This window comes from Schistocerca nitens, chromosome 2, assembly GCF_023898315.1.
Source record: "Schistocerca nitens isolate TAMUIC-IGC-003100 chromosome 2, iqSchNite1.1, whole genome shotgun sequence".
NCBI classification, from domain to species: domain Eukaryota; kingdom Metazoa; phylum Arthropoda; class Insecta; order Orthoptera; family Acrididae; genus Schistocerca; species Schistocerca nitens.
In genome coordinates this window covers 972,496,153-972,518,984 of record NC_064615.1, presented here as the reverse complement: position 1 = coordinate 972,518,984, position 22,832 = coordinate 972,496,153, and the positions used below count along the sequence as shown (strand labels likewise).

The 22,832-nt window shown below is 41.2% G+C and overlaps 1 protein-coding gene across 2 annotated transcripts in view; it reads left to right on the top strand.

Moving 5' to 3' along the window:
* Positions 1-22,832, top strand: part of LOC126237299 (leukocyte elastase inhibitor-like) — a 150,594-nt gene that overhangs the window by 117,906 nt on the left and 9,856 nt on the right. For both annotated transcript variants that reach the window (XR_007545058.1, XM_049947258.1), the window contains one exon: positions 21,513-21,647. Coding sequence is in view for 1 of the 2 variants with exons in the window: in XM_049947258.1 (XP_049803215.1) it covers positions 21,513-21,640 (128 nt within the window). In the remaining variant the exon portion in view is untranslated. Of the gene's footprint in view, positions 1-21,512; positions 21,648-22,832 lie in introns of those variants that run through there.

The window sequence follows — 22,832 nt, the reverse complement described above, 5'->3', positions numbered from 1 at the left end:
TGTACTGATTTGAAGTCCATTTGAAGACTAAAGTCAGGTGTGCAGGGTAGGAGAAGAAAATCACTGTGTAAAAGGGCAACATCCTGCCAGTAGCTTCAAGTTTTATAATTATATGTTGCCATATGTTCTGCAACTGCTTTAATTAACACAGTAAATAGGCTAAGTCATGTATACTGATGGGGCGTATGGATGTTACACAAAGATGCTAGTTTCAGTCAGTTGGGCAGCTGAAAACCAATGACTGATTTTTGATCAACCTTTGGTCACGTAAGTCAGAACTTTCAAATTACATGAATATCAAATGACTCGTTAGTATTTACCATTAGATGGTGAAATTCTTATGACAACTAGACAGAACACTTTAAATAGGAAATACTGATCCTTGTTTGGAACTTATATGTTATTTCTTCAAGGAGTAAAGGAATAGTTCATTGGCAAAAACTAAAAAGGAGGGGCAGGTCACTCAAGTGGAAAGTTGGGGGCATGTAACTGCAATAGGTGTGTCCCTCTCAACCTTGGACATCCACGTCGCTTTGATTTGATTGAAGGCTGCAGATGATTTTTTAGATCTGTGTATGATGCACTGGTGACAGTGGTCCCTCTAGGCATGTAATGCTAAAAAATGACGGCTTTTTTGTCCCAAAAGAGTGTCAGCATAACCTTCCCTGCTGATGGTTCTGTTCAAAACTACTTTGGCTTTTGTGATGAGCCATGGGGCCATTCATGCTCGCTGTCTTCATTTCTGGTTGGTGGAAGAGAACCCAGGTTTCGTCCCCAGTAACAATTCTTGCAAGGAAGCCATCACCTTCTCGTTCAAAGTGCTGAAGAAGTTCTCCACTAACATCAACACGTCGTTCTCTCATTTCAGGAGTCAGCTGCTGTGGCACCCATCTTGCAGACACTTTGTGAAACAGGAGCACATCATGCACAATGTGGTGTGCTGACCCATGACTAACCTGTAAACATGCTGAAATGTCATTCAGTGTCATTCAGTGGTTTTCCTTCACTATGGCTTCAACTGCTGCAATGTTCTGTGGAGTCCCAACTTGTGCCTGACCTGGACGTGGAGCATATTCCACTGAAGTCACACCATTTGCAATATTCCTACTCCATTCGTAGACTTGCTGCTGTGATAAACATGCATCACTGTATTGAACCTTCATTCGTTGATGAATTTCAGTAGGTTTCACACCTTCACTACGCAAAAACGGAATAACAGAATGGTGTTCTTCCCTGTCGCAAGTGGCGTGGCCATCTTTATTCTGATACTGCGATGGTATGTATGCATCTGCACTATGCTGCCACCTACAGGCCATTCTGCACGCTGTTTGTAGCACGCTTACCAACTTACAGGATACTGGTATGAAATTTCGATTTGTTATTACAAATTCTAGGTTTTCATTTGACACCCTCATACTTGCCACAGCAGTTTAGTGGCTCTCCTATTCCTCTCATTCCATATGAAGACTGCTACCTCCACTCTTGATGTGTGCAACATTTACAGCGTTTTGGAGATGAAAATAAAAAACAACAACAGAGGAAATCCAGTAAGATAAGTTATTATCTGACAGTTCAAGTGAAGGAATGCAAGAAATCCTCAAAGATCCGCTGGTGGGCTCCGTTATGAGAAGTTTATTACTTGGAGAAATTTCCTTGGGTAGTGAACACCAGGGAACCAATAGTCTTAAGTCAAATGCAGCATCATCAATCTTATCCATGATCTAAACATTTTGGTTAAGCAAGAAAGATATTGTTTAATTACTTAGTAACAGAAAATAGTTCCGATTATAGTATCAACTATACAGCATTAGATGATATTACTAATGTATCACGTGGGAAATTCATGTAACATGAAGGTACCATCATTCAATGAGCAGCATGAGAAGCACTAGATGAAGTATTTTGTTGAATATTCAAATGGAGCTACAGGAAAGAACTAACCAGATTAAGAAATTCCTTCTGGGTGTACCTGGAATATTACCATACTCACAGGTATATACAATACAACAATAATACGATATGAATATAATGGTTTAAATGACGAAGAGAAGGTGTCCCCCCATGAGCCATGGACCTTGCCGTTGGAGGGGAGGCTTGCATGCCTCAATAATACAAACAGCCATACCGTAGGTGCAACCACAATGGAGGGGTATCTCTTGAGAGGCCACACAAACATGTGGTTCCTGGAGAGTGGCAGCAGCCTTTCCAGTAATTGCAGGGGCAACAATCTGGATGACTGGCTGACCTGGCCTAGTAACATCAACTAAAACGATTTTGCTGTGCTGATACTGCAAACGGCTGAAAGCAAGGGGAAACTACAGCCGTAATTCTTCCTGAGGGAATGCAGCGTTACTGCATGGTTAAATGATGATGGCGTCTTCTTGGGTAAAATAGTCCCCCCTTTTGGATCTCCGGGTGGAGACTACTCAGGAGGACGTTGTTATTAGGAGAAACAAAACTGCCATTTTAGAGATTGGAGCATGGGATGTCAGATCCCTTAATCAGGTGGCAGTTTAGAAAATTTAAAAAAGGAAATGGATAGGTTAAAGCTAGGTATAGTGGGAATTAGTGAAGTTTGGTGGCAGGAGGAACAAGACTTTCGGTTAGGTGAATACAGGGTCATAAATACAAAATCAAATAACAGTAATGCACGAGTAGGTGAAATAAAGGAAAAAAATATAGGAACATAGATAAGCTACTACAAACACCATAGTGAACACATATTGTAGCCAAGAGAGACACGACACCCATGCCTACCACAGCAGTACAAGCTTATGTGCCAACTAGCTATGTATGATGCTATAAAAGAAATTATTCAGATAGTTAAGGGTAGCAAAAATTTAATAGGCCTTGGGGACTGGAATTCGACTATAGGAAAAGGGAGAGAAGAAAAAAATAGTAGGTGAATACAGACTGGGGGTAAGGAATGAAAGAGGAAGCCACCTGGTAGAATTGTGCACAGAGCGTAAGTTAATCATAGCTAATACTTGGTTTGAAAATTACGAAAGAAGGTTGTGTATGTGGAAGAAGCCTGGACGCACAGAAAGGTTTCAGATAGATTATCTAATGGTATGACAGAGATTTAGTAACCAAGTTTTAAACTGTAAGACATTTCCAGGGGCAGATGTGGACTCAGACCACAATTTATTGGTTATGAACTGTAGATTAAAACTGAAGAAACTGCAAAAAGAGCCAGAGGTTGTAGAGAGTTTCAGAGAGAGTGTTAGGGAACAGTTGACAAGAACAGAGCAAAGAAATACAGTAGAAGAAGAATGGGTAGCTTTAAGAGATGAAATAGTGAAGACAGCAGAAGACCAAGTAGGTAAAAAGATGAGGGCTGGTAGAAATCTGTGGGTAATAGAAGAGATACTGAATTTAACTGATGAAAGGAGAAAATATAAAAATGCAGTAAATGAAGCAGGTGAAAAGGAATACAATAGTCTCAAAAATGAGATCGACAGGAAGTGCAAAATGGCTAAGCAAGGATGGCTAGAAGACAAATGTATGGATGTAGAAGCATGTATCGCTAGGGGTAAGATAGATACTGCCTACAGGAAAATTAAAGAGACCTTTGAAGGAAACAGTACTGCCTGTATGGATATCAAGAGCTCAGATGGAAACCCAGTCCTAAGCAAAAAAGGGAAAATGGAAAGAGTGCCTCAGCGATACAGATGGCCGTACTGTAGGTGCAACCACAACGGAGGGGTATCTGTTGAGAGGCCAGACAAACGTGTGGTTCCTGAAGAGGGGCAGCAGCCTTTTCAGTAGTTGGAGGAGCAACAGTCTGGATGATTGACTGATCTGGCCTTGTAACATTAACCAAAACGGCCTTGCTGTGCTGGTACTGCAAATGGCTGAAAGCAAGGGGAAACTACAGCCGTAATTTTTCCCGAGAGCATGCAGCTTTACTGTATGGTTAAATGATGATGGTGTCCTCTTGGGTAAAATATTCCGGAGGTAAAATAGTCCCCCATTTGGATCTCCGGGCGGGGACTACTCAAGAGGACGTTGTTATCAGGAGAAAGAAAACTGGCGTTCTACGGATTGGAGCATGGAATGTCAGATTCCTTAATCGACCAGGCAGGTTAGAAAATTTAAAAAGGGAAATGGATAGGTTAAAGTTAGATATAGTGGGAATTAGTGAAGTTCGGTGGCAGGAGGAACAAGACTTTCGATTAGGTGAATACAGGGTTATAAATACAAAATCAAATAGGGATAATGCAGGAGTAGGTTTAATAATGAATAAAAAATAGGAGTGTGGGTAAGCTACTACAAACAGCATAGTGAACGCATTATTGTGGCCAAGGTAGACACGAAGCCCACACCTACTACAGTAGTACGAGTTTATATGCCAACTAGCTCTGCAGATGATGAAGAAATTGAAGAAATGTATGATGAGATAAAAGAAATTATTCAGATAGTAAAGGGAGACGAAAATTTAATAGTCATGGGTGACTGGAATTCGAGAGTAGGAAAAGGGAGAGAAGGAAACATAGTAGGTGAATATGGATTGGGGGTAAGAAATGAAAGAGGAAGCCGTCTGGTAGAGTTTTGCACAGAGCATAACTTAATCATTGCTAACACTTGGTTCAAGAATCATAAAAGAAGGTTGTATACATGGAAGAATCCCAGAGATACTAAAAGGTATCAGATAGATTATATAATGGTAAGACAGAGATTTAGGAACCAGGTTTTAAATTGTAAGACATTTCCAGGGACAGATGTCAACTCTGACCACAATCTATTGGTTATGAACTGCAGATTAAAACTGAAGAAACTGCAAAAAGGTGGGAATTTAAGGAGATGGGACCTGGATAAACTGACTAAACAAGAGGTTGTACAGAGTTCCAGGGAGAGCATAAGGGAACAATTGACAGGAATGGGGGAGAGAAATACAGTAGAAGAAGAATGGGTAGCTTTGAGGGATGAAGTAGTGAAGGCAGCAGAGGATCAAGTAGGTAAAAAGATGAGGGCTAGTAGAAACCCTTGGGTAACAGAAGAAATATTGAATTTAATTGATGAAAGGAGGAAACATAAAAACGCAGTAAATGAAGCAGGCAAAAAGGAATACAAACGTCTCAAAAATGAGATCAACAGGAAGTGCAAAATGGTTAAGCAGGGATGGCTAGAGGACAAATGTAAGGATGTAGAGGCTTATCTCACTAGGGGTAAGATAGATACTGCCTACAGGAAAATTAGAGAGACCTTTGGAGAAAAGAGAACCACTTGTATGAATATCAAGAGCTCAGATGGAAACCCAGTCCTAACCAAAGAAGGGAAAGCAGAAAGGTGGAAGGAGTATATAGAGGGTCTATACAAGGGCGATGTACATGAGGACAATATTATGGAAATGGAAGAAAATGTAGATGAAGATGAAATGGGAGATACGATCCTGCGTGAAGAGTTTGACAGAGCACTGAAAGACCTGAGCCGAAACAAGGCCCCGGGAGTAGACAACATTCCATTAGAACTACTGACGGCCTTGGGAGAGCCAGTCCTGACAAAACTCTACCATCTGGTGAGCAAGATGTATGAGACAGGCGAAGTACCCTCAGACTTCAAGAAGAATGTAATAATTCCAATCCCAAAGAAAGCAGGTGTTGACAGATGTGAAAATTACCGAACTATCAGTTTAATAAGTCATGGCTGCAAAATACTAACACGAATTCTTTACAGACGAATGGAAAAACTGGTAGAAGCCGACCTCGGGGAAGATCAGTTTGGATTCCGTAGAAATATTGGAACACGTGAGGCAATACTGACCTTAAGACTTATCTTAGAAGAAAGATTAAGGAAAGGCAAACCTACGTTTCTAGCATTTGTAGACTTAGAGAAAGCTTTCGACAATGTTGACTAGAATACTCTCTTTCAAATTCTAAAGGTGGCACGGGTAAAATACAGGGAGCGAAAGGCTATTTACAATTTGTACAGAAACCAGATGGCAGTTATAAGAGTCGAGGGGCATCAAAGGGAAGCAGTGGTTGGGAAGGGAGTGAGACAGGGTTGTAGCCTCTCCCCAATGTTATTCAATCTGTATATTGAGCAAGCAGTAAAGGAAACAAAAGAAAAATTCGGAGTAGGTATTAAAATCCATGGAGAAGAAATAAAAACTTTGAGGTTCACCGATGACATTGTAATTCTGTCAGAGACAGCAAAGGACTTGGAAGAGCAGTTGAACGGAATGGACAGTGTCTTGAAAGGAGGATATAAGATGAACATCAACAAAAGCAAAACGAGGATAATGGAATGTAGTCGAATTAAATCAGGTGATGCTGCGGGAATTAGATTAGGAAATGAGATGCTTAAAGTAGTAAAGGAGTTTTGCTATTTGGGGAGCAAAATAACTGATGATGGTCGGAGTAGAAAGGATATAAAATGTAGACTGGCAATGGCAAGGAAAGCGTTTCTGAAGAAGAGAAATTTGTTAACATCGAGTATAGATTTAAGTGTCAGGAAGTCGTTTCTGAAAGTATTTGTATGGAGTGTAGCCATGTGTGGAAGTGAAACATGGACAATAAATAGTTTGGACAAGAAGAGAATAGAAGCTTACGAAATGTGGTGCTACAGAAAAATGCTGAAGATTAGATGGGTAGATCACAGAACTAATGAGGAGGTATTGAATAGAATTGGGGAGAAGAGGAGTTTGTGGCACAACTTGACGAGAAGAAGGGACCGGTTGTTAGGAAATATTCTGAGGCATCAAGGGGTCACAAATTTAGCATTGGAGAGCAGCATGGAGAGTAAAAATCGTAGAGGGAGACCAAGAGATGAATACACTAAGCAGATTCAGAAGGATGTAGGTTGCAGTAGGTACTGGGAGATGAAGAAACTTGCACAGGATAGGGTAGCATGGAGAGCTGCATCAAACCAGTCTCAGGACTGAAGACAACAACAACAATAATATATAGAGGATATACACAAGGGTGATGCACTTGAGGGCAACATCATGGAAATGGAAGTGGATGTGGATGAAGGTGAAATGGAAGATAAGATACTGCATGAGGAATTTGACAGAGCGCTGAAAGGCCTAAGTCGAAACAAAGTCCCAGGAGTAGACAGCATTCCATTAGAACTACTGATAGCCTTGGGAGAGACAGTCATAACGAAACTCTCACCTGGTGAGCAAAATACCTTCAGACTGCAAGAAGAATATAATAATTCCAATGCCAAAGGAAGCAGGTGCTAACGGGTGTGAAAATTACCAACTATCAGTTTAATAAGTCATGGTTGCATAATACTAACATGAAATCTTTACAAACAAATGGAAAAACTGGTAGAAGCTGACCTAGGAGAAGACCAGTTTGGATTCTGTAGAAATGTTGGAACACATGAGGCAATACTGACCCTATGACTTATCTTAGAAGATAGGTTAAGGAAAGGCAAACCTATGTTTCTAGCATCTGTAGACTTAGAAAAAGCTTTTGACAATAAATGAAAAGCACCAGTTTGCTTTTGTTATACAATATTATTGCGTTTGACAATGTTGACTGGAATACTCTCTTTCAAATTCAGAAGGTGGCAAGTGTAAAATAGAGGGAGCAAAAGGCTATTTACAGTTTGTACTGAAGTCAGATGGCAATTGTAAGAGTCAAGGGGCATGAAAGGAAAAAGTGGTTGATAAGGTAGTGAGACAGGGTTGTAGCCTATCCCCAATGTTATTAAGTCTGTATATTGAGCAAGCTGTAAAGGAAACAAAAGAAAAATTTGGAGAAATTAAAATCCATGGAGAAGAAATAAAAAAACTGATCTTTGTTGACGACATTGTAATTCTGTCAGAGACAGCGAAGGACCTGGAAGAGCGGCTGAACAGAATGGACAGTGTCTTGAAAGGAGCATATAAGATGAACATCAACAAAAGCAAAACGATGATAATGGAATGTAGTCGAATTGAATCAGGTGATGCTGAGGGAATTAAATTAGGAAATGAGACACTTAAAGTAGTTAATGAGTTTTACTATTTGGGGAGCAAAATAACTGATGATGGTTGAAGCGGAGAGAATATAAAATGTAGACCAACTATGGCAAGGAAAGCATTTCTGAAGAAGAGAAATTTGTTATCAGGTATAGATTTAAGAGTCAGAAAGTCTTTCCTGAAAGTATTTGTATGTAGTGTAGCAATGTATGGAAGTGAAACTTGGATGATAAACAGTGTAGACAAGAAGAGAATAGAAGCTTTTGAAATGTAGTGCTACAGAAGAATGCTAAAGATTAGATGCGTGGATCACGTAACTAATGAGGAGATACTGTACAGAATTGAGGAGAAGACACATTTGTGGCACAACTTGACCAGAAGAAGGGATCATTTGGTAGGACACATTATGAGGTGATCACCAATTTAGTATTGGAGGGTAAAAATCTTAGAGGGAGTGAATACACTAAGCAGATTGAGAAGGATGTAGGTTGGAACAGTTATTCGGAGATGAAGAGGCTTGCACAGGATAGAGCAGCATGGAGAGCTGCATCAAACCAGTCTCTGGACTAAAGAACACAACAACAGAGAAAGCATTAAGTGCCACACAGATTCATTTAGAAAGACGGTTAGATATTATTCAGCCATTTGGCTTAGTTCTTCATCAGATGTAGACAGAGCAAAGCTCTCACACAAGCACAACTTGTACACACATGGCCTCTGTCATCTCCAGGCACTGAGACTGACTGTGGTTGTGCCAAGGGGCAGTAATCTTTGCTTCAGTGAGTAGTGGGGCTGTAGGGGTGGTGTGGAACAGAGAGAGCGAGGTGTTGCAGGGCAGGGCTGAGGGAAGATGATAGTGTTCGTTCTCTCTCTCTCTCTCTCTGTGTGTGTGTGTGTGTGTGTGTGTGTGTGTGTGTGTGCGTGCATGTGTGTGTGTGTGTGTGTGTGTGTGTGTGTGTGTGTGTGTGTGTGTGTGTGTGTGTGGTCAGCTGCTAGAATGCATTAAGAGGCTGTACTGTGGGGATAAAAGAGGTAGAAGGGAAAAGCAGAGAGCAAGAAAGAGACTTGTGGTTTACATTGGGGTGTAGAAGGTGTATGTGAGGCTGGAGTGAGAGTAGGAAAGAGGATAGAGTCAGGTGGAAGACAGCGACGAGCAAAACTTGAGGCTGGCATTACGGAAATGAAGGATATGTTGCAGGGACAGTTCCCACTTCCACAATATGGGAAAGGTTGGTGTTGATGGGGAGAATAAAGGTGGCACAGGCAGTGAAGCAGCAGCTGAAGTCAAGCACATGATGTTGGGCAATGTGCTCAGCAATTGAGTGGTCCAGCTGTCTCGTGGCCACAGTTTGGTGGTGGCCAGTTATGCAAACAGACAGCTGGTAGTTGTCATGCCCGTGTAAAATGTGGCAGTGGTTGCAACTAAGTTGTTAGAGCACATGGCTGCTTTCACAGGTGCCCCTGCCTTTGCTCAGGTAGGACCACAAAGAGAAGACAGAGACACATAGACAGTCCAATTTTCCTTCCTTCTATTTTGACAGGAACAGGAACAGGAGTGCCATGCCCCATACAATGCCATGCATCATAACTTGTGAAACATGTCTGTAGATGTAGTGACTGTGGCGGGACTGGAGCAGGTGGTAGTGGGAGCGTGTATGGGACAAGTCTTGCATCTAGATCTATTGCAAGGATATCTCCCATTAGGCAAAGAGTTGGGAACAGGGGTGGAATAGGGATGGACAAGTATATCACATAGGTTAAGCAGGTGGCAGAATACCACTGTGGGAGGGAGGAGGAGGATAGTAGGGAGGCTATTTATCATTTCAGGGCACAGTAGGAGTAGGCTAAACCCTGGTATAGAATGTGATGACTCACATAAAAAGGGAAAAAATAGCCTTGAATTATTCGGTGCAACTTTTTTTCCATTATTCATATCAGGTCTTTTTCTTAAGGCGAATCTTCATGGAAGGCAGAGCTGCAGAATAACTACAATACATTAGTTAGTAAGTTTCATGATCCATGGATCATTTGCATGATGAATTGTGATGATGTGGAATGAGTCATTTTACATATACATTACACATTCATATGGAAATATGACTATGTGCTGACTATTTACAACTTTTTTTATGTTTTAATACAGTTATGAGTTAGTAATTCCTACCACCGCATTTGTTGTACATAACAAAAACAGAAATTCTTCTTTGGTATAGAAGGAGTTGTCAAGGATAAACTTTTGCAGCTATTTTTCAAATTTTGCTTTGCTGCCTGTCAACATTTTAAATCATTGAGTAAATGATAACAGATTTTTTTTCTTCTGGTATAATACTTACATACGTCATTGTGACTTTTGAACTGCACCAGATTATTTGTAACAAACTTTAAGAGTGAAACACTAGTCAAGATTCATAACTGTCTAGAGGTAGCAGTTGTGCGTGTGATGTGTGATTGCTCATGTGAATGTGTGTGGATTTCTCTTTTCTGAAAGCTTATATTTAACAGTCTTCTTGTCATATGTGTCTGTGATTCAACAAGTCATCTTTACTATGAGTAGCAATCTGTCCTTTTCATAATACTGTTTGTATTTCAACCCAGACTTTTCGTTCCTAGATAATGCAGTATGGAATCCATATGCCTCATAAACAGTTCAAAATTGTCCATTGGGGTTCTGTGTACAATAACAATTCAAAGTGAACTATTTCTCAGTATTAATTCACAAGCTCATACTTCTGTGTGCTGACTGCTACAAAATCTAATTGTTTCAGTGTTTTTCAACTTTTGTTCTGTCTGAAAATACATAACAACTCCTCCTTTTCCCATATTAGGCTCAGATGATTAAGATGCTAGAGTGTAAACTTTTATATTTAACTTCTCTAACCCTGTAGATATGTGATACTCAGATAGGCCCAGTATATCTATCTCTTTCAGAGCCCTCTAAATTTTCCAGATACACAAGAAGCTCCCCTACTTTATTATTCAGTTCTCTAATACTCTCATGATCACTGTTCATACTTAAGTATCTTGTGGTGCTCTTCTGTTGTTTCATCTTCTTTCACAACAGGATGCCAAATTCCTGACCCTAATCTAAAAAAGGGTACTAACCATCTGTCTACCAGGATGATTGACCACTGCCAAACTGTGGCCAAGAGCAAAGTGGGCTGCCCTGTGGCACAACATGGGGGCAAACATAACATGCTTGATTTCAGTGGCTGTTTCAAAACCCAGGCCATCTTGCTCCTCTCTTCCACCACCAGCTTTTCTGAAGTGCACAGGTGGAAGTTACCTGTACAACACATTCTCCGTTCCTGAAATCATCCTGGCCTCAACCTATGGTAACCTCCTTTTCCCACAACCTCCACCCAACAGTTTCTGCCCCCTCTGCCCTATCACCTACTCCAAAGTCACATCCCCTGCACTGCTCTCTGCCAATGCATCCAGCAGCCTATTCCACTTCTCTGCTCCTCTCCTTTTCTGCTCACCATTCCCTCCTCCCTCCCATCCCCCACAGTTTCCCAATGCTGCATCTGGCAGCCTTGTTCTGTCATCATCTAGTCTCTGCATGATCTGACAAGCTTCACTGACTTCTCTCTTCACACCCATACATACTCTGCCATCCCTCCCACTGCCCCACCCCACTCTGGACTGCTGCTTCATTCAACATTACACAGTTTCATTCTGGCTGGATATATCTGTTGATATTCTTACATGGAATTTTCATTGTTTTATTTATTTATTTACTTACTTACTTATTTATTTACATTTTCTTTGCAAGAAGCCATCAAAATTATGGCTTTTGGTAATATCAGAAATAATAGCTTACAATAATTATACTAACAAGGGAACCCCCCCATCGCACCCTCCTCAGATTTAGTTATAAGTTGGAACAGTGGATAGGCCTTGAAAAACTGAACATACATCAATCGAGAAAACAGGAAGAAGTTGTGTGGAACTATGAAAAAATAAACAAAATATACAAACTGAGTAGTCCATGTGTAAGATAGGCAACATCAAGGGAGTGGACGGTCAGGAGTGCCGTGGTCCGGTGGTTAGCATGAGCAGCTGCGGAACGAGAGGTCCTTGGTTCAAGACTTGCAAAAACTGTAACTTTTTATTTTCAGTCTGTGACAAATTCTTATGTTTATGACCTAGCGATCAAATGTTTCTGGTTCCCATTGGAGAGGCACATCCTTTCGTCTACTAATCGCATGGTTTTGCGGTGCGGTCGCAAAACACAGACACTAAACTTATTGCAGTGAACAGAGACATCAATGAATGAACGGACAGATCATAACTTTGCGAAAATAAAGAAATTAAAATTTTCACACGAGGGAGGACTTGAACCAAGGACCTCTTGTTCCACAGCTGCTCACGCTAACGACGGGACCACGGCGCAGCTGAGCTCACACTGTCCTTGATGTTGTATATCTTCCGCATGGACTACTCAGTTTGTATATTTTGCTTATTTTTTCATACTTCCACACAACTTCTTCCTGTTTTCTCGACTGATCAGTGTTCAGTTTTCAAGGCCTATCCACTGTGCCAACTTATAACTAAATCTGAGGAGGGTGCGATGGGGAGGTTCCCTTGTAAGAAAATATGTTTATATTAAAAAATTGTTGCGTCTTATATTAACTCTCTCAGATTTTTGGGTAAAGGGTTGAGATGTTCACAGGCGCACACACAAAGGAGAATGAATCAGAATAAAGCATTTGCCGAGCTAGAGTACAAATACTCTCTCTCTCTCTCTCTCTCTCCCCCCATTCTCTCTCTCTCTCTCTCTCTCTCTCTCTCTCTCTCTCCCCCCATTCTCTCTCTCTCTCTCTCTCTCTCTCTCTCTCTCTCACACACACACACACACACACACACACACACACACACACACCTATGTTGTGCCAGATAGATATGCATTGCCAGGATTACAGTTTAGCAGGTGGAATATTACAGTTTGGCATGTGGCCCAGGGTGGGGTGCAGCATGGGTAGGGGAGGAAGAGGTGGGCAGCCAGAACAGGTGTTGGGAATGGATAGCTAGCAGCTCAGAGGCAGGCAGCAGATGTGCTGGCTAGGAATGTGGAAGGGAGGGGTGGTAGGCTAGTCCTGTGATATGTGGATACCAGAGCTGGTAAGTTGTGGCGCGTGGTGATGACGTGGAGGTGTGGACTAGGAGAGTGTGACAGGACTACTGGGTAGACTGTGTAAGAAGAGTGGGTTAGTGGAGATGGAGGCCAGGAAGATTACAGGAGTGAAGGCTGTGTGGCTGGGATAACTCCCATCCATGAAGCTGTTGATGGAGCAAAGGATCCAGATAGCACAGGTTGTGTAACAGCAATGGCACTTGAACATGTTGCGGTCAGAAGCACATCATGCCACTGTGTGGTCAACTTTTTTCTTGGCCACAGTTTTACACTTGCCATATACTCTGGTGAACAGTTGTTGGTTGTCTTGCTAATATAAAAAGCTGTGCAGTGGTAGCACAGAGTTGGTGCATCACATGACTGCTTATACAGGTGACCCTGCCTTTGATGGGTAGAATAAGCTTGTTGCAGAACTGGAGTGGGAAATGATGTGTGGGTGAATTGGGAATGGCTTGTGCCTATGTCTTTCACAGGAATATATGACCCCTGTGGCAAAGGGTTGGGAGTGGGAGTGGCATGGGAATGGACAACGATGTGGTGTAGATTAAATGGGCAACAGAATACCATTTCAGGAGGGGTGAGAAGTTTCTTTGGTAGAATGTCCTCATTTCTGGGCACGGTGATAGATAATCAAAGCCCTCGCTAAGGATATGGTTCAGTTTCTCCAGCCAGGATGATACTGGGTGATGAGGGGGATCTTACTTTATAGCTGAGAGAATTCTTGTCACTCAGATATGCTGTCCACAGGTGGCCAGAATGTATCAGAATGCTTGTTTGGTGTGGAAGGAGGTGACAGCTGACAAAATGCAGATGCTGTTGGTGGTCAGTGTGTTTAATATGGACAGACGTGTGGATGGGACTTCAGATAGGTGGAGGTTGACGTCCGGGAATGTGGCATGTTGGATTTAGGAGGACCAGGTGAAGCAGATGGGAGAGAAGGCATTCAGGTTGTGGAGGAATGAGAATAGGCTGTGTAGATCATGGAGATATGATCAGTAAACCTGAACCAGCCAAGTGCTTTGGGAGATTAGTGAGGTTTCCTCTAGATGACCCATAAAGAGGTTGGCATAGGATGGTGCCATGGACTTGCCCATGGCAGTGTCACAGAATTGTTTGTATGTCTTGTCCTCAAAGGTGAAGCTGTGTGACGGGATATGGTTGAAAAGATGTATAAGGGCTGAGGTAATGAGTCTGGAATATGTAGGACATTGGAAGAGTTCCTCACTTTATAGTTTGACCTCTCTGACTGGATCCGCTCACTCTTAGTGAACCCCTCTCTCTCTCTCTCTCTCTCTCTCTCTCTCTCTCTCTCTCTCTCTCTCTCTCACACACACACACACACACACACACCACAAATTGAGGGATATCTTGCCAAGTTGTGTCCAGATGGCCCATTGGAGCATCAAAATCCTGTTGGAGGGCCCTTCCCATAATGCTCCAAACTTTCTCAAGTGGGGAAAGATCATACACCCTTGCTGGGCAAACTAGGGTTTGGCAAACATGAAGACACACACATCTTCAGCCTGGAATCTTATTCACTTGAGTGAAATTGTCTTCAGTGATGAGTTCCACTTCAAACTGAGCCCCAGTGACCAGTGAAAGTGTGTCTGGAGATGTCCCAGACAGTGGTGGGATACCAACCTGATTGTTGCTGCCATACAGCCCAACAACCAGGAATGATGGCCTGGAGTGCCATTTCTTTTGATAACAGGACCTCTTACAGCACCCTTACAGCACAACGTTATGTAGATGATACTCTACATCCTTTTTTGTTGCCCTTCACGGCAAGTCATCGTGGGCTTACATTTCAACAAGATAATGTCCACCTGCACACTGTGAGAGTTTCTACTGCTTGTTTTCATTCTTGCTAGACCCTATCTTGGCCCTTGGTAGACACTACCTTGGCCAGCAAGGTTGCCAGATCACTTCCCAATTTAGAATATTTGGAGCATTATGGATAGGGCCATCAATTAGCTCGGGGATTTTGACGATCTAAGCACGAATTTGGCAGAATTTAGCTCGATAGTCCTCAGGTGGACATCCAATAACTATCAATCAATGCCAAGCTGAATAACTGTTTGCATAACAACCAGAGGTGGACAAATGCATTTGTGACTTGGTCAGTTTGTGAAGTTCTTTTTCTAGAATAAATCATCCAATTTTTCTGAAACTTTAATCATTTGTTTGGCTTTATGTGTACATCACACCTACCAATTTCTGCATCGTTCAGATAATTCCTTCATGGTGTGTCATTGTTTCTTCTTCTTAGAGTGTAATTTGCATATATGAACAATAAAGTAAAATGAATAATGAGATGCCATGTATCTGTCTTTCTTTATTTTTATGAAGTTATTTCTTCTGGTCCAGCTGTCTAAAACAAATTGGCTATGAAGATAGGACAGATTGTTCGCTGTCACCAGAAATTTAAAAATTAGCTAAGAGTACTGCTGTTCAGCAGTACCTTCTGTATATACTGATCAGCCAAAACATTATGACCAACGCACACCGGGACATTGGGTGCTGCCTGGTGGCGTTGCAGGCATGTGACACAGTAGCGGAGATTATTTTTATGTGGAGTCTGTGAATGAGCATCTGAAAAATGGTGAAGATAGTGGAAATCACCAGTAGGCGCGAAATGGTTGGATGTCCATGGCTCTTCAAAGAATGTGAGGTTTCGAGGCTTGTCTGTTCTGTTAAATGGGATAGATGGTGATGTGTAGCATCTCTGCCGAAAGAGCACAATGCTGGTGCCTGCACAAGTGTTTCAGAGCACACCGTCCATTGTACATTTTTGAACATGGAGCTCAGCAGCAGACCACCCCTACATTTTCATATGTTGACCCATTGATATCATCAATTACAATTGCAGTGGGCACGGGACCATTGGGATTCGACTGTTGGTCAATGGAACCGTGTCAGCTCTTCAGGTGAATCACTACACTAGGTCGATGGTCATCTCCACAGAAGCCTTCATTGAGGTAAGTAGCAGCTTGAAATGTACAGCACACCATGTACACAGGCTGGTGGGAGCTGTAATATCAGGGTTGCCAGATGTTTCCCCCAAGTGAAATTCCCTGATATTTCACTGATTTCCAGACAGGTTTTATCATTTTTTCCTGACAGATTTTGAGATCTGAAAAATATGTAAAGACTTCTGTATTTCTCCCCCGTGTGAGCAAAAATCGTAAGTACTGGTATCAACATCTTTTGTAATGAACTGTTTTTTGATGGGGAAAGCAAGCCAAATCGTATGTGTGTTTCATAAAGACCGCTGCTGTTATTTTATTTCAATAAAATGAAACACGTTTGCTGACAATAATACACATTTCCTTGGAGGTGCAAGACAGATTTAAAATACCTTCACTGTTTTCAGAAATAACATCAGAAAAAAGTAGGCTTCTTGAAAGAAGTGTATATGGCAAGGAAGAGTTGTGTAAACCAACACTATAGGTGACCACCAATAAAATATTGGTTCTAATGTGTTCGTTATTGTCAGCTATTACTGTTACGCCTATTATTTACAGGTATCGTGATTTTTCTTTCGAGAAATATGTGAGTACATAGCATACAAACCGCCAGTGACTGCCACAGTTTTCTTCTCTTTACTGTCCATACTTTCTAATATATAAACTACTTTCGAAGTGCCAAAATGTACTACAACAAATAAAATGCCTACAACACAACACTGTAGAATGTACTTGTGGTGAGGCAGTTGCAATTCCTGAAATCCATCACCCGTGGCCTGCCGCGGAACACTGCAGTCTGGGGTCCATGGATAGACCAAAAATTCTGCTGCATTATGCCACACACAAAGAGACCCAGCCTGTGGACAGATTGGTGAGACTAGATCCGATGGGCAGGACTTGCACCTTACTGGGAAATGACAAGCTTCAGATTGGCAGGCCTGATCTTTTAGAGATACCTACAGAAATGGCCTGCGGTTTTGGCCCATCATGGAAATCCAATGGTGTGGCCAGCCATTCACATGTCACAGACACCATGCTGATGAAATGAGACCACAGTGATCAATCCATGCAACAGATAACTTGCGCAAATCACTCACACACAACTCATACACACCGTCTCCGGCCGCTGCATCAGCAATCTTTGAAAATCAGATCCAAACAAACCACTCCTCAACGCTTCCCAGCCTCTAGTTGGTAGCTGTTAGGCTAGTGGCAAGAAGTGGTGGCAGCACGGACTGCAAGCTGAAGGCAGTGGTACAAAGGGGAGAAGCAGTAGGAATGAGGGAGTAGGGAAGTGGCACATGTATTCAGCTGCACCCAGCCAGCGACGATGGATGACATCTCAGTGAACAAACCATTTCATCTAAAAATATTAGGAAAGGGAAAGTTGCTACTGACCATATAGCAGAGATGCTGACTCACAACAAAAAGATTGTCACAAATAAAGCTTTTGGCCAGTAAGACCTTCATCAAAAATAGATGACAGACCCACATGCCCACACACACACACACACACACACACACACACACACACACACGACTGCAGTCTCAGGCAACTGAAGTCACACTGCGAGCTGTGGCACCAATGCATGATTGGATTGGAAACTGGGTGGGGGGTAAGAAGGGAGTAGCAGAAAAATAGAGAAGTAAATAGACTGAGTATGATGGTGGAATGACGCTGGAATGGGAATGGGGAAAGGGCTTTATGGGTGAGGACAATGACTAAGGAAGGTCCTCACATATCTAGCAACTTCCTTGTTCCTCTTCTAGCCACACATCCCTTATTCCACCATCACACTCAGTCTTTTTACTTCTCTCCTTTTCCACTACCCTCTCCTCCCTCCCCCCCCCCCAACCTCTTGCCTACCTTCCATCTAACCTGCAGCACTTCACTGTCCACCACCCCTACCTTATTATCCCTCCCCCTCCCCACCCCGGCCTCCTCCTAACTCCTATCCTGTTGCCACTCCCATCATTCACTGGTGCTGCTGCTCGCAGTGTGTGGGCTCAGTAGCCTGAGACTGCACGTGTGTGTGTGTGTGTGTGTGTGTGTGTGTGTGTGTGTGTGTGTGTGTGTGTGTGTGTGTTTTTGTTTATGACGAAGGCCTTACTGTTACTGGCCGAAAGCTTTATTTGTGACAGTCTTTTTTGTTGTGCCTATTTGCGACTCAGCATCTCCCTTATATGGTGAGTAGCAACTTTCCTTTCCATAATATTGCTACATTCCATCCTGGATTAACCATTTCATCTACTGAGACAAAAACAAGATTTTTTCCGGTTCTATTTTTCCCAAGTTTCCCTGGTATTTCCCCGACACATTTGAAATTCCCTGACATTCCCTGATCTCCAGAACTTGTGGCAACCCTGATTATGCTATGTGAGTCATTCTCCTCCACTTGGATGGGACCTGTGTTAGTAATCGATGACACGTTGACAGCTGCGAACCACCTGCATCCCTTCATGCTTGAAGTCTTCCCTGATGATGATGTCATATTTCAGCAGTATAATTATCTGTCTCTCAGAGCAAGAGCCATGCTACAATGGTCTTTTGGATTGTTATTTATGTAATTACATGACCTGTGCGTAGACATACTTCCACAAACCTACCAACAAGCTGTTGGATCCCTGATATGCAGATCAGTGATGTGTATTTCATTCCAGAGGTAGACAAACAAGCTATTAAGCAGGTGGTCATAATGTTTTAGCTCATCAGTGTATGCATTATGTAGACTGTGGATCCCAATTTACATTTCAGCATAAAAGGGCTCCACTCCCATAATATGTAGCCAGTTGTTTTCCTTTGATAAGTTGACTAACAAAGTACATGGTAGAAGGGCAAAAGCAACTTACAGTATAACTGAAAAGGACCTTTCTTCAAAGTAGTGTTGATCGTACTTATTGAATAACTGTTTGAGTTGTTGTTGTTTACGCTTTGAAGATGATGATGCAGGAGGAATAGCAGCAGAAGAAGAAACAACTAATGCTGTCGATAAAAATCACATTAAGATTGTAACTGTAAGCATAAAGAAGCAGTTTGTAATGGCAGTAGTTCATTTTTATGTTTTATAGAAAGTTTTTTTTATTGAAATGTGCAGTAGTACAGTGTAATGTTGATATTGAAGAAGAAAAGAGCCATGAAGTGATCACTTCTGATTAGGAATCCAAACAGACAGCAGTGAAATCTGTGATCAAAACCAAATGAAGACAACAAGGAAAATTGTCAAAATATTGTGAAGGAAATTGATCACTTTAACTCAGCTGCAAACCTGGAAACTTGGCAATTATAAATTTTACCTAAAAAGCATGAAAGGTGTGATCACTTTAGGAGCAATGAAAAAGTAGTTATTTTTGACAATTTGTTGCACATTTTTAACTCAAAGCACGATGTAACTCATGAAAATGGCACTTTCATGACATATGGCACACAGTTATTCTAAAGTCCATTAACAGATGCTGTAGAAACAGTTATAGTTACATTTTTTATTTACAAATAATCTTACAAGAACTTATTCCAATACATGTGACTATTCGCCATAATGGGTGTTTGTTTCTAATGTGTAATTATATTTGATACATATTACTCATTGAAAGTTGCATGCTAATAATTCACTGTTTTGATTATTATGGGTGACTATGAACGTAACTGGAACTGAGAACTGTACCTCAATATTCTCACAAAGGAATTACTGTTTTTAAAAAATTAATCAATCAATTAGACAACAAATAACAATCAGCTGTTTCTAGGCAGTACCTCTGTCAGGTGTTGAAATGAGTTCTAGTGACACAAGTAGTTGTGCCCACTGACTAACATTATTTTTCATCCTATCAATTTGAAGTAGGTGATTGAGAGTTCATCTTCACTGTTCAGTGTTTCCCCAAATGGCTAGTGAAAAAACACTAAGACTGAAGATATTGGTGGGGCAGTGATGGATGTAGAACACTAATGGGTGCTATGTTAAATTTAATTACAATGAAAGAGTTGTTGCTAAACTATATATATGTCTGCTTGTGTCTGTATGTGTGGATGGATATGTGTGTGTGTGCGCGATTGTATACCTGTCCTTTTTTCCCCCTAAGGTAAGTCTTTCCGCTCCCGGGATTGGAATGACTCCTTACCCTCTCCCTTAAAACCCACATCCTTTCGTCTTTCCCTCTCCTTCCCTCTTTCCTGATGAGGCAACAGTTTGTTGCGAAAGCTTGAATTTTGTGTGTATATTTGTGTTTGTTTGTGTGTCTATCGACCTGCCAGCGCTTTTGTTTGGTAAGTCTCATCATCTTTCTTTTTAGATATATTTTTTCCACGTGGAATGTTTCCCTCTGTTATATATATATATATATATATATATATATATAGATGATGAGACTTACCAAACAAAAGCGCTGGCAGGTCGATAGACACACAAACAAACACAAATATACACACAAAATTCAAGCTTTCGCAACAAACTGTTGCCTCATCAGGAAAGAGGGAAGGAGAGGGAAAGACGAAAGGATGTGGGTTTTAAGGGAGAGGGTAAGGAGTCATTCCAATCCCGGGAGCGGGAAGACTTACCTTAGGGGGAAAAAAGGACAGGTATACACTCGCACACACACACATATCCATCCACACATACAGACACAAGCAGACATATTTAAATATGTCTGCTTGTGTCTGTATGTGTGGATGGATATGTGTGTGTGTGTGTGCGAGTGTATACCTGTCCTTTTTTCCCCCTAAGGTAAGTCTTTCCGCTCCCGGGATTGGAATGACTCCTTACCCTCTCCCTTAAAACCCACATCCTTTCGTCTTTCCCTCTCCTTCCCTCTTTCCTGATGAGGCAACAGTTTGTTGCGAAAGCTTGAATTTTGTGTGTATATTTGTGTTTGTTTGTGTGTCTATCGACCTGCCAGCGCTTTTGTTTGGTAAGTCTCATCATCTTTCTTTTTAGATATATTTTTTCCACGTGGAATGTTTCCCTCTGTTATATATATATATATATATATATATATATTGGGATGCACTGTATCTGTATTTCTTTATTTGCCCTTTATCCTAATTATTGTTACCTAATTCTACATAAACCACGCTCTCTGTTTCAATCATGATTACAGCACTTATAATTTAATGGTACCTGCTTTGCAATGTTGTGCAATGGAAAGTGCCCCATGCATCACATTTCATAGTGGTTTGCAGAATGCATTTGTAGCTGTAGAAAAGAGGTGTATTTCATGCACTCTGGATTCTGTCTTAGTGATGAACATAGTCAGCACCACATCACAGTTTGTGACTGAATAGACAATTTCACAGATGGTCAGTCTAAGTGTCAGTTAACATGGTTTGAGCCAGCAGCAATTTGTTAATACATAAAGAGTACTTCCTTTATTTAGTGTATATGCCAGTCCCAAGACATGACTCGGTTTCTTGTGGAGAACTCAATTGCATTTATAGTTACATATACTATCACAATTGTACTTACAATAGCAAAGAGTTTACATTAAAATGAATCTCTCTTTCTCATAGGAGTGTCTTTAGAGCCACGGTTTCTGTCAATGCCAGAAGTGTTCAAGGCTGATCATCCATTCATGTTTATGATAGTTAACAAAACAACCTGGACCATTCTCTTCATGGGACATGTAATGACACTGTGATTTCATGGTATGTAAAATGCATTAAAATATAGAACTGTGCAAATTTAACATTGTTGATTTTTACACTGTCATGCTTTCAAGTGTGTGTGTGTGTGTGTGTGTGTGTGTGTGTGTGTGTGTATTGGCAGGGAGGAGGAAGTGTGGCTGCAAACTGAATTTAGTATGATGCAATTGACTTATTTATAGTATACTTGTCACACAGAAGTTATAATTACTTCATATGCTGGAGATAGTCATATTATGTGGTGAACAAAGATCAACTTCTAAGTATCCCCCTCCCCAATTGTTTAAGAATTTTGTTTATCAGCTGATGTTAGTATTAATGAAACCATGAAGTGTGGGATATATTATTGCAGTTTAATGGAACAGAAAAATACTTCTTCCTTGAGCTTGCAAACAGACCAGGGTTATGGATAAAACATTCTCAGTTAACTTGTCACATCAAATTAAGATAAAATTCAATCTTTTAAAGATTGCTTCCATTGTTATCATCAGGGACTAAGTCTGACTGTCATGAAGCTGGTGAGGATCCCATTTTCATGCTCAAGGATGACATTTGATTGGCTACATTATGTCACAGAAATGAAATGTGCTGAGATGGGATCCTTTATTTCCATAGATTACATTTGCACTCACTGTTCAGCATTGCTTACATCACCACCATGTACATCATGTGGTAAACTAAGAGAAGTCATCCTCTGCACTCTTGCTTTAACAAGTTCATGCCATCCACACATAGCTGAGGACATATCTGGTGTCTCTAAAGCTGTTGTCACATAGTGTAATTTCCTCTTCTTTTTCAGTTACAGAGTCCCAATACTTTTGTATTAAAGTTCTCATATGTCCAAACATAATCTTGTGTTTATTTTTAAAAGGCTGTCCTCGACCACTGTGGGTTTTTCATAAATACTGTATTTAAGGTGACACTGATATTCAACACAGTGATCAGCTGTAGTCTGTACACAGTGCCCCAAGTAATGTTCTGATTCCTTGCCTGTTTAGGACTCTACCTATGTTACTAGTTGTTATACTGTAAAATGGAAGCTGTGCCATGTGTTGCTCATCCTGGCTCATTTGAGTGGCATTGTGTTTTGGTTTCCTTGACAGTTGACCTAATTTCACATACAGAATACCCATTCCTGCTGAAGAGCATCATTAAATGATTAATCTTTACGCTGAGGTGATCTTTGAT